The sequence below is a fragment of the Stomoxys calcitrans genome, chromosome 3, assembly GCF_963082655.1.
Source record: "Stomoxys calcitrans chromosome 3, idStoCalc2.1, whole genome shotgun sequence".
Lineage (NCBI taxonomy): Eukaryota > Metazoa > Arthropoda > Insecta > Diptera > Muscidae > Stomoxys > Stomoxys calcitrans.
The window spans coordinates 29255462-29268626 of record NC_081554.1 but is presented as its reverse complement, the minus strand read 5'-3'; the positions used below and the strand labels follow the sequence as shown (position 1 = coordinate 29268626).

At 39.1% G+C, this 13165-nt stretch overlaps 1 protein-coding gene across 1 annotated transcript in view; it reads right to left on the bottom strand.

The window, feature by feature from the left end:
• Nucleotides 1-5719: 5719 nt before the first annotated feature.
• Nucleotides 5720-13165, bottom strand: part of LOC106096315 (uncharacterized) — a 63856-nt gene continuing 56410 nt past the window's right edge. Inside the window, exon 3 of the mRNA XM_013264001.2 lies at nt 5720-6362. Within this exon, the coding sequence (XP_013119455.2) occupies nt 6154-6362 (209 nt within the window). The 3' untranslated portion in view covers nt 5720-6153. The remainder of the gene's footprint in view (nt 6363-13165) is intronic.

Sequence of the window (13165 nt, the reverse complement as noted above, 5' to 3'; positions counted from 1 at the left end):
CCTTTCCTTTCCTTTCCTTTCCTTTCCTTTCCCTTTCCTTTCCTTTCCTTTCCTTTCCTTCTTTCCTTTCCTTTCCTTTCCTTTCCTTTCCTTTCCTTTCCTTTCCTTTCCTTTCCTTTCCTTCTTCCTTTCTTCCTTTTCCTTTCCTTTCCTTTCCTTTCCTTTCCTTTCCTTACCCTTTTTTCTCTCAACTTTCATTTTCTTGTCTCTTCGACTATGAGACATCTAGAAATTTTGCACCAGCCTTCTCAACGAATGAAGACGAGGGACTAAATCAATCAAATACGCCCACCTTCTTGCCTCCTTTCAGTAATAACCTTATCTTCACACAATCTGGATCACCCCATTTTCGCCGTCCTACCGACCGGTACATGCGTTGTTCAAGGCAGTCCTCCGCTATGACCCGGCACTTTAGTGTGTTTAGTAACTAAAACAAGTAAAAGCGTGCCGGCCGGGCCGCTTTTGTCAAGTTCTTTGTCCGGTTTGAATATTGATTACCATTGCGCCCTCTAGAGGCTCAAGAAGTCAAGATCCAAGATCAGTTTATATAGCAGCTGTATCAAAATATGCCTCAATGACCGTACACTCGTCTGGCAGTCTCAGACGATAACGAGTGTATCCGAATAGATGCCCAACCTTAAAAACCCCCATCATTGTCTCTATCTTTGAACCATTAGTGAAGACCGAGGCCCCATAGGCCTCACGTTCTTAGAGCCTAGGTAAGAACTGTGGTCTTTCCATCAGCATGCGTAGCTCCCTCGCCCAAGGGCAATCTTAGTTGTACAGTTCCCAATATGGACGCCAAACATAGGCTTAACATTTAGGTTCGCATCCAAACCCGTGATTCCAACTCAGGGCAGTCATTGAACCTTCGTGAGCTCCGTAGTACGATATATCTTTTCCATAGCCTTACACCATAATAATCATGGTTTGTAGGGAATTATCAGTTCAAATTCAGATATAGGTCCATTTAAAACCAACTCTCAGATATTTTAAATCTATAGAGACCTCAAAGTAAATGCGATCTCTTTTGAGACAAACTTAATGATGATCATGGTAAGAAGACTCCTCAACCATATTAGGTGTGGAGGCTTTAAGGGCCATACATTGGTAGGTCGTACTTGTATCGAATACACCGCTATCTAAACACGACACCAACACAAGTTTGATACCTTTCACACTAGCTGTTCTCTTCCAACGCATGTGTTTTTTATACTCACCACCGAAGAATGGGGGTATATCCATTTCGTCATTCCATTTGCAACACATCGAAATATCCATTTCCGACCCTATAAAGTATATATATTCTTGATCAGCGTAAAAATCTAAGACGATCTAGACATGTCCGTCCGTCTGTCTGTTAAAATCACGCAACAGTCCATTTATTATTTTGTCCATAAGCAGGTAAAGTTCGAAGATGGACTATATCGGACTATATCTTGATATAGCCCCCATATAGACCGATCCGCCGATTTAGGGTCTTAGGCCCATAAAAGCCACATTTATTATCCGATTTTGCTGAAATTTGGGACAGTGAGTTGTGTTAAGCCCTTCGACATCCTCCATTTGCTTGGCCCAGATCGCTCCAGATTTGGATATAGCTGCCATATAGACCGGTCTCTCGGTTTTAGGTTTAGGGGCCATAAAAGGCGCATTTATTGTCCAATGTCGCTGAAATTTGAGACAGTGAATAAAGTTATGCCCCTTGAGATACTTCTGCAATACGGCACAAATCGGTTCAGATTTGGATATAGCTGCGATATAGATCGAACTCTCGATTTAAAGTTTTGGGCCCATGAAAGGCGCATTTATTGTCCGATATCGCTGAAATTTGGGACAGTGAGTAAAGTTATGCCCCTTGACATACTTCTGCAATATGGCACAAATCGGTCCAGATTTGTATATAGACCGGTCTCTCTGTTTTATTGGGTTGCCCAAAAAGTAATTGCGGATTTTTCATATAGTCGGCGTTGACAATTTTTTTCACAGCTTGTGACTCTGTAATTGCATTCTTTCTTCTGTCAGTTATCGGCTGTTACTTTTAGCTTGCTTTAGAAAAAAAGTGTAAAAACGTATATTTGATTAAAGTTCGTTCTAAGTATTATTAAAAATGCATTTACATTCTTTTAAAAAATCCGCAATTACTTTTTGGGCAACCCAATAGGTTTTGTGGCCATAAAAGGCGCATTTCTTGTCTGATTTCGCTGAAATTTGAGACAGTGAGTCGTGTTAGGCTCTTCAACTTCTTTTTTCCATTTGGTCCAGATCGGTTTAGATTTGAATATAGCTGTCATATAGACCGATCCTCATATTTAGGGTGCTAGGCCCATAAAAGCCTAATTTATTATCTGATGTCGCCGAAATTTGGGACAGAGAGTTAAGTTACGCCCCCTGATATACTTCTGCAATATGGCACAAATCGGTGCAGATTTGGATATACCTGTCATATAGACCGATCTCTCGATTTAAGGTTTTCAGTCCTTAAAAGGCGCGTTTATTGTCCGATTTTGTTTTGATGATTTTTATTGTCCGAAATTTGGGACAGTGCTTTGTGTTAGGCTTTTCGACATTTTTCTGCAACTTGGCCCAAATCGGTCCAGATTTGGATATAGCTGCCATGTATCTCGATATCGTGTATCAACGATATCTCGATTTAAAGTCAAGGCCCCAAAAAAGGCGCATTTACAATCCGATTTCTCTAAAATTTGATACAGTAACTTAAGTAAGGCTTTTCGACATCCGTGTCGTGTATGGTTCCGATCGGTTTGTATTTAGATATAGCTACTGTACTTATTATTATTTGGTCTAAATCGGAACATATATCGATATAACTGCTATGGAACGTAAGGTATGCAATTTCCATCGGATTTGGATGAAAGGTGGTTTACATAAAGGGTGATTTTTTTGAGGTTAGGATTTTCATGCATTAGTATTTGACAGATCACGTGGGATTTCAGACATGGTGTCAAAGAGAAAGATGCTCAGTATGCTTTGACATTTCATCATGAATAGACTTACTAACGAGCAACGCTTGCAAATCATTGAATTTTATTACCAAAATCAGTGTTCGGTTCGAAATGTGTTCATTCACCGTAACGTTGCGTCCAACAGCATCTTTGAAAAAATACGGTCCAATGATTCCACCAGCGTACAAACCACACCAAACAGTGCATTTTTCGGGATGCATGGGCAGTTCTTGAACGGCTTCTGGTTGCTCTTCACTCCAAATGCGGCAATTTTGCTTATTTACGTAGCCATTCAACCAGAAATGAGCCTCATCGCTGAACGGTGAATGAACACATTTCGAACCGAACACTGATTTTGGTAATAAAATTCAATGATTTGCAAGCGTTGCTCGTTAGTAAGTCTATTCATGATGAAATGTCAAAGCATACTGAGCATCTTTCTCTTTGACACCATGTCTGAAATCCCACGTGATCTGTCAAATACTAATGCATGAAAATCCTAACCTCAAAAAAATCACCCTTTATATACCCGAGGTGGTGGGTATCCAAAGTTCGGCCCGGCCGAACTTAACGCCTTTTAACTTGTTTTTCTTCCACATGCTGTAGGCGTAATTTTAAAGAAATGAAAAATTTAAAAGTCATTTTGTTGGTCCGATATTCGAACACGGTATTGTAAATCTTCTGATATCAGATACGTGGTCTACTCCCACATACCTTTAATTTGAGTCCCATATTTCCATAGTCGGCAAACATGACCGGCTTGGGGGTGTTTTGGGGGATGGGCGGCCACTCAGTGAGATGACCTTGAAAATATATATATTGGATTCGTGTTGCACTTTAAAAACCCTCTTATTTGAGCCTCATATTGCAATAGTCAGAAAATACTTACTATTTGGGTGGTGTTGTGGGGTGGCCCCATAGACACTTTTCCCGAATATTGATATCAAATTCGTGCTTTACTCCCAAATACCTTTTATTTAAGCCCCTTATTCTAATGATCAGTAAATGAGTCCAGTTTGAGGGGTGTTTTAGGGAAGGGGTGGACCCCCAGAAACGTGGTCCCACATTTGGATATCAGATTCGTATTCTACTCGCAAATACCTTTCATTTGAGTCCCATATTGTCATGGTCGGTAAATATGTCCGATTTAGGGGTGTTTTGGAGCTTGGGGTGGTCCCCCTAGCACTTGGTCCGACAATTGGATATCAGATACGTTTTCTTATCTTAAATACCTTTCATTTGAGTCCCATATTGTAGTGATTGGTCTAAATTTATGTGTGGTAGGTTTTAGGATGGGGCAGCCCCCCTAGGTACCCTATCCAAAATTTGGATACTAAAATTTTTTTAGGGTACTATTGGGTTGCCTAAAAAGTAACTGCGGATTTTTTAAAAGAAAGTAATACATTTTTAATAAAACTTAGAATGAACTTTAATCAAATATATAATTGCCATTTTGTTCGATAACCTTTTGCAATCTTCCTGGCAATTTTAGTATTCCACGCTCATAGAACTTCTGGCCTTTATCTGCAAAAAACTGAACCAAGTGCGATTTTATAGCCTCATCATTGCCGGAAGTTTTACCATTTAAGGAGTTCTGCAAAGATCGAAATAAATGGTAGTCCAATGGTGGATGCATCAAAAGTTCGCAGCCGAGCTCACTCAGTTTTTGGCGAGTGACCAAAGATGTGTGCAATCTAGCGTTGTCCTGGTGGAATATGACACCTTTACGATTGACCAATTCTGGTCGCTTCTCCTTGATGGCTGTATTCAATTTGTCCAATTGTTGACAGTAAACATCCGAATTAATCGCTTGGTTCCTTGGAAGCAGCTCAAAATATACCACACGCTTTCAATCCCACCAAACAGACAGCATAACCTTCTTTTGGTGGATATCAGTCTTTGAAGGGGTTTGAGCTGGTTGAGCATATCACAAGCGTTGATTCGGTTTGTTAAATGAATTTCTTTCAATACATGTGGTACCCATCTTAAAATTGACGCCAAACAAACAAATGTAAACAAAATTTCGCGCACTTTTTTTCTAAAGCAAGCTAAAAGTAACAGCTGATAACTGACAGAATAAAGAATGCAATTACAGAGTCACAAGCCGTTGAAAAAATTTGTCAACGCCGACTATATTACTACTATATTACCGACAATTACTTTTTGGGCAACCCAATATATGAGAGCACACAGAAGTTGGTTTAAATCGCACTACCCATCTCCGAGATCTGGCGTTTCTGAAAATTAGGGTAAGGGGGAGGGTCCGCCATGCCTTCAGATATCTTCTTCAAAGAAACTGAGCATTGAAAGAAGGTGGTGGTGGGGAAAGGCGCGAACATGTTTGAGCCTAAGTAGTTATTTTTTAGCAACATTCAACCAAGATAATATGTCATTATTTTTTGACAACTTGTATGTTTAAGCATAAGTACTTATTTTTGAATTACTGGTATGCTTGTACGGAAGGACTTTCCTCCTAGGAAATCACCATGTAAAAGTAACTAAAAACGATGCCTAAAAATAAGTAGTTACTAGATTTGGAATGAGCTTACCTTTCTGGTTATTTGGTAATGAGAGTTTTTGCTGGGTTGGCATTCAAATTTTGTAGGGTATGACTATGAACAATTTGTTTTATTTGTTACCAGCACAATGAAAAAATACAATAGACGACTTTCTCGTTTTTTTTTATATTTTATTGAACTTTACAAAATAATACTAAAAATATTACATTCATGATCGGTTGACATTTTTTTCAATGAGTTTACTTCGGATATTGTACAAAAAAAAAATGCTAATTGTTAGGTGCCATTTTGAGAAAATGTGATAGGGTGTAGTTAAATGAGTGACAAATATTCTACAATGAGGGAATAGCTTTTTGTGTCTCTACAATAATAATTTGATATGAAACCATATTTTCTTCGACTTCCACAATCAGGATATATAAATAAATAGTTTTAATTAAAGCTTGCTACAAATGAAAACAGAAATTACCATATGAATAAGTGTTGCGCATGAAAAAATTATTTTTTTTTTTTTACAAAATTCTGGTGATTTTACTTAAGGACTATCAATGATGTTGTTTCCAAAGAAAGAGAGATTCAATTTAAAGCGCATTTTGCTACACAGGAGCATAACTCATAGCTGCCTGTTGGCGTCAATAGACAAATGACGTTGCACTTGCAATGCGAATTTATTTGATTAAGTTCACTATGACAGCTGTTAGTCCCAAGAGCGTTGCATAGGGCATAAGGCCTGAGACACCATTGCAGCCATCACTACTGCAAGTCTCACAAAAGATGGTCTTCACATACGATGAAGTGGTGTCGCGGGCACACTTATCTGCCGGGTCATCCACATCCTCATAGAAGCAGGAACGTGTTATGACACGTTTATCGTAAACTGTAAAAGAAAAGAATGAAAAAAGTTCAATATTAGATGGGGAAAATCAATAAAAAATAGGCTACTATAAAAATCATAAAAAGAAATTGGAAAGAAGGTGTACAAAAAGTTAAAGTAATAGGCAGAGGATTTTCTTAAAGTCTAGTGAAGGATTTGTCTTTTTTGTGTATTTTGCTCTATAAAAGCAATTGGGTTAAAATTTTCGCTCCCTTTACTAAATTGGTTAGCTACAACATCGATATGTTTAACTTTTCACAACCATTGTATTGACTATTACATGCTGCACTCAAAAATCAAAATATTCCATTGATTTGTTAAAGTTGGTTGGTTGGAAACACACAAACGCAACAAATCATTTTCAGCCTATTGCGTGTTGCGTGAAGTTTACAATAATGGCGAAAAATCTTAGCAAAACATTATAGAATAGGTTCAAGGTCTGTCTTGAAGCTGGCTGTGTAATGTCTATTTGTCTGTGTAGCCATTGATCGGTCTAAGCATTTGCCTGCCGTTAATGGGTGTCCGTCGTCCCTCCGATTGTCTGTCTGTACACTGTCAATGGGTTTAGGCCTCCATGTTTTTTTGGATTTACAGCATATACTCGTATGCAACAATAACTCAGTAATAAAAAAAACGACATTCAACAACTTTTAAATCAAATCGTTGCATATAAATTCAGCATCTAGCCAATGGCGGCCTATCGTTTGAGAGTAAGAAAAATTTACAAATTAATAGTCCCAATAAGTGCGTGAAAGCAGAAGATTTCGGGATAAGTAAAGCAGTGTTTTAAGAGAATTTTTTGCTTTATTTTGTCACGATAACAAATTTCCTAATCAAAGCTCTGGGCCAAGTTGCAGAAAACTCTCAAAGAGCCTAATACAACTCACTGTTCCAAATTACGGCGAAATCGGAAAATAAACGCGCCTTTTATGGCCCCAAAACCTTAAATCGAGAGATTGATCTATACGGGAGCTATATTCAAGAAGGATGTCGAAGATCCTAACACAACTCATTGTCTCAAATTTTGGCGACAACGAACAATAAATGCGATTTTTATAAACCCAAAACCTTAAATCGAGAGATCGGTCAATATGGCAGCTATTGGGTTGCCCAAAAAGTAATTGCGGATTTTTCATATAGTCGGCGTTGACAAATTTTTTCACAGCATGTGACTCTGTAATTGCATTCTTTCTTCTGTCAGTTATCAGCTGTCACTTTTAGGTTGGTTTAGAAAAAAAGTGTAAGAAAAGTATATTTGATTAAAGTGCATTCTAAGTTTTATTAAAAATGCATTTACTTTCTTTTAAAAAATCCGCAATTACTTTTTGGGCAACCCAATATATTCAACTCTGGACCGATCTGTGCAATATTGCAGAAGTATGTCGAAGGGCTTAACCTAACTCTCTGTACCAAATTTCGGCGACATCGGACAATAAATGCGCCTTTTATGGGCCCAAAACTTGAAATCGAGAGATCGGTCCTTATGGAAGCTATATTCAAATCTGGACCGATTTGAGTCAAATTAAAGGTGGATGTCGAAGATCCTAAAACAACAATCTGAACCGATCTGTGTCATATTGCAGAAGTATGTGGAAGGGCTTAATCTAACTCTCTGTCCCAAATTTCAGCGACAGCGGACAATAAATGCGCCTTTTATGGCCCCAAAACCTTAAATCGTGGGATCGGTCTATATGGCAGCTATATCCAAATCTGGACTGATCTGTGCCATATTGCAGAAGTATGTCGAAGGGCTTAACACAACTCACTGTCCCAAATTTCAGCATAATCGGATAATAAATGTGGCCTTTATGGGCCCAAAACCTAAAACCGAGAGATCGGTCTATATGGCAGCTATATCCAAATCTGGACCGATTGTGTCTTATTGAAGAAGGATATCAAGGGGTTTAACTTAACTCACTGTTCCAAATTTCGGCGACATCGGATAATAAATGTGGCTTTTATGGGCCTAAGACCCTAAATCGAGAGATCAGTCTATATGGCAGCTATATCCAAATCTGGACCGATCTGTGCCATATTGTAGAAGTATGTCGAAGGACATTACCTAACTCACTATCCCGAGCCGGTAGCCGGTAGCCGAGCCGGTAGCCGAGCCGGTAGCCGAGCCGTTAGCCGAGCTGATAGCCGAGCTGGTAGCCGTGCCGTTAGCCGAGCTGATAGCCGAGCTGATAGCCGAGCTGATAGCCGAGCTGATAGCCGAGCTGATAGCCGAGCTGATAGCCGAGCCGGTATCACGCACGAATTGCCACTGCGGTGGTCGTGGGTTCGATTCCTATCAGAGGCCTCCTTCTGTCGCTGCTGTGATATCACAATTGACTTAAAATTGACTAAGTGCGTCTCTAAAGGACTGCCACTCTTACTTAACCTTAACCTCTTACAAACTGAATGACGAAGTTAGTAAACCCTAACTCATGGCGTAGGATTTTTAAACGCTGCATTCCATTTTCTCAAAGTTGACATCACTGTTTCCCACAAACTTCACTAACTAACTGATCACCCAGCAGCTATCATGAACAACACAAACAGAAGGTGGGGAGCATAACTCATGTTTTTTTTTTTAAGAAAATATTCAAATTTTATGAAATGTTTTACACAAAACTGAATCCATTATGAGACATCATTTAAATTGTTTATGGCTTGTTGAAATGTCAGCATTTACAATTTGCCTAAAATTTATCTATGAACTACCAATAACGAAACGTTAATTGCGTAAGAAATCGAGCGGAAAATATTAAAAAAAAAAACTGAAAGGCAACATGAAATAACTTTTGCATCTGTATTTTAACAAAGTTTATGGCTAGTAGCTAAGAATGGAAACCCATTAAGCGGCTTCTAAATTCGATTTAAATTTTGTCTAACACCACCATCAGCAGCAGCAGCAGTACTACTGAAATAGAAACCCACACCGAAATAGTGGTGGAAAATGAATGAAGCCCATTTTGACAGAAACAAAAACGAATAAAAAAACCATTTGCAACTCAGACACTTTAAGATGTTTGAGGGAGAGAGAGAAAAAAGGCAACAAACACTTTAAAATGGCAACAAATTTAATTACACATTTTGAAGTTTTTTTTTTTTTTTTTTGCAAATAAACATTCATGCGAGATGCAATTCCATAAAACCTTATCTCCTTTTGCTTATGACGACATGCAAATTGAAAATGGATTTTAAAATGTCTCAATTCAATTCAATAGTCGTAGCATTGGCAGAGTTGATAGGGTTCTAAAAAGTATACAAAAAAAATCAATTGAGTACAATAAACGACAAATCTGCAAACAAAGTCCTTGAGTTTGAGAAAAAATTGGAAAATTCTTTTGAATGGAAAACTGTGGGCCGCTTGTTTTCGTCGTCCTTAAAAAGGATATGCCTTGATATCAAACTCATATTTCTCAATTTCGTCATTTCAATGCTCGCTACTGTTTCTGTATTGCATTACATCACCAGCATAATGGTGACAATTTTCCCTCCAATCGCAGGAGTTCAACAGGTGAAGATAATTTGCATTAACACGATTGTTAATGAGTGATATGTTGACTAAGCCAATCAGTAGGCCGCCCAAAAGTCAGGGGCCACAATCACCAATTGCTTAGCCAGAAGGCTGGCTGTCGTATGGCGACTGTTTAGTTTGTAGCGGCCCCTTGGCTTGGACTTTTGTCTAACTGCCAATTTGACTAATGTGGGCGCACTGCTCAAAATCAACCATTTTTGACACAATTGTTAGGCACGCACTTGTTAAATGCAAATTTATGACAACACAGCAGTTCGAAATTCAAATCGAATTGCGAAGAAAAGAAATTCAATAGAACCCCCAAAAAAGAAACAAAAACAAGTAAAAAGGCGTTAAGTGCGGCCGGGCCGAAATTTGGATACCCACCACCTCCCACATATATGTAAACCACCTTTCGTCAAAATCCGGTGAAAAATGCATACCTTGTGCCTCAAAGCACGACACGGATGTCGAAAAGCTTTACATAAGTCACTGTGTCAAATTTCAGTGAAATCGGATTATAAATACGCCTTTTATAGGCCCAAGACTTAATATCGAGATATGTCAGCTACATTCAAATCTGGACCGATTTGAGCCAAGTTGCAGAAAAATGTTGAAGATCCTAACACAACGCACTGTCCCAAATTTCGTCGAAATCGGACAATAAATGCGTCTTTTATGGGCCCAAAACCTTAAATCGAGAGATGGGTCTATATGGCAGCTATATTTAAATCTGAACCGATCTGTGCCATATTGCAGAAGTATACCAAGGGGCTGGGCATAACCCCCTGTCCCAAATTTCTGCGACATCCGATAATAAATGCCCCTTTTATGGGCCCAAAACCTTAAATCCAGAGATCGGTCTATATGGCAGCTATATCCAAATCTGAACCCACTAGGCCACACTTAAGAAAAATGTCGAAGGGCCTAACACAACACACTGTCCCAAATTTCAGCAAAATCGGATAATAAATATGGCTTTTGTGGGCCTAAGACCCTAAATCGGAGGATCGGTCTATATGGCAGCTTTATCCAAATCTGGACCGAACTGTGCCATATTGCAGAAATATATCAAGGGGCTTAACATTACTCACTGTCCCGAATTTCGACATCGGACAATAAATGCCCCTTTTATGGGTTCAAAACCTTAAATCGAGATATCGGTATATATCGTAGCTGTATCCAAATCTGGACCGATCTGAGGCATATTGCAGGAGTATTTCGAGGAACTTAACTTAACTCACTGTCCCAAATTTCGGCGACATCGGATAAATAATCGCCTTTTATGGGCCCAAAATCTTAAATCTTAAACCGAGGGATCGGTCTATATGGCAGCTATATCCAAATCTGGCCAATCTGAGTCAAATTGAAAGATGTCGAAGGGCCTGTCGTAACTCCCTGTACCGAATTTCAGCAAAATCGGGTAATAAATGTGGCTTTTATGGGCCTTAGACCCTTAATCGGCGGATCGGTCTATATGGGGGCCATATCAAAATATAATCCGATATAGCCCATCTTCGAACTTAACGAGCTTATAGACAAACAAGTAAAAGCATGCCAAGTTCGGCCGGGCCGAATCTTATATACCCCCCACCATGGATCGCATTTGTCGAGTTTTTTACCCGGCATCACTTTTAGGCAAAAAAAGGATAAAAGAAAAGATTTGCACTGCTATTAGAGCGATGTCAATATGTGGTCCGGTTCGGACCACAATTAAATTATATGTTGGAGACCTGTGTAAAATGTCAGCCAGTTCGAATAAGAATTGCGCCTCTTGGGGGCTCAAGAAGTAATATAGAGAGATCGATTTATATGGGAGCTGTATGTTGATGGTCACGAGAGGATCTGTCGTAGAAAATTTCAGCCTAATCGGCCAATAATACCCTAGAGGCTCAAGAAGTCAAGACCCAAGATCGGTTTATATGGCAGCTATATCAGGTTATTAACCGATGTGAACCCTATTTGGCACAGTTGTTGAAAGTTATAATAAAATACGTCATGCAAAATTTCAGCCAAACCGGATGGGAATTGCGCCCTCTAGAAGCTGAAGAAGTCAAGTCCCCAGATCGGTTTATATGACAGCTATATCAGGCTATGAGCCGATTTGAACCATACTTGGCACAGTTGTTGAATATTATAACGAAATACTTCGTGCATAATTTCAGTCAAATCGGATGAGAATTGCGCCCTCTAGAGGCTCAAGAAGTCAAGACCAAAGATCCGCTTATATGACAGCTATACCATAACCGATTTGAATCATACTTAACACAGTGGTTGGAAGTAATACCAAAACACTATGTGAAAAATTTCAGTCACATCGGATGAGAATTGCGCCCTCTAGAGTCTCAAGAAGTCAAGACCCAAGATCGGTTTATATGGCAGCTATATCAGGTAATCATCCGATTTGAACCATACTTGGTGAAGTTGTTGGATATCATAGCAAAACAAGTCGTGCAAAATTTCATTCCAAACGGATAAGAATTGCGCCCTGTAGAGGCTCAAGAAGTTAAGATCCATGATCGGTTTATATGGCAGCTATATCAGGTTGTCATCCGATTTGAATTATACTCGGTAAAGTTGTTGGACATCATAACAAAAAAAGTCGTGCAAAATTTCATTCCAATCGGATAAGAATTGCGCCCTCTAGAGGCTCAAGAAGTCAAGACCCAAGATCGGTTTATATGGCAGCTATATCAGGTTATCATCCGATTTAAACCATACTTGGCATAGTTGTTGGATATCATAACAAAACACGTAGTGCAAAATTTCATTCCAATCGGATAAGAATTGCACCCTCTAGAGGCTCAAGAAATCAAGACCCAAGATCGGTTTATATGGCAGCTATATCAAAACATGGACCGATATGGCCCATTAAAAATCCAAACCCACCTACATTAATAAGAAATATTTATGCGTAATTACAAGCGGTTAGCTTTGCCCCTTCGAAAGTTAGCGTGCTTTCGACAAACGGACGGATGGACAGACGGACGAACGGACGGACGGACATGGCTAGATCGACATAAAATGTCACGACGATCAAGAATATATATACTTTATGGGGTCTCAGACGAATATTTCGAGTAGTTACAAACAGAATGACGAAATTAGTATACCCCCCATCCTATGGTGGAAGGTATAAAAAAGAATCTGTGCAAACTTTCAGCTCAATATGTCTATTTTTAAAGACTGTAGCGTGACGGACAGACGGAAGGACATGTTTAGATCGTTTTAGATTTTTACGCTGATCAAGAATATATTTACTTTATAGGGTCGGAAATGGATATTTCGATGTGTTGCAAAC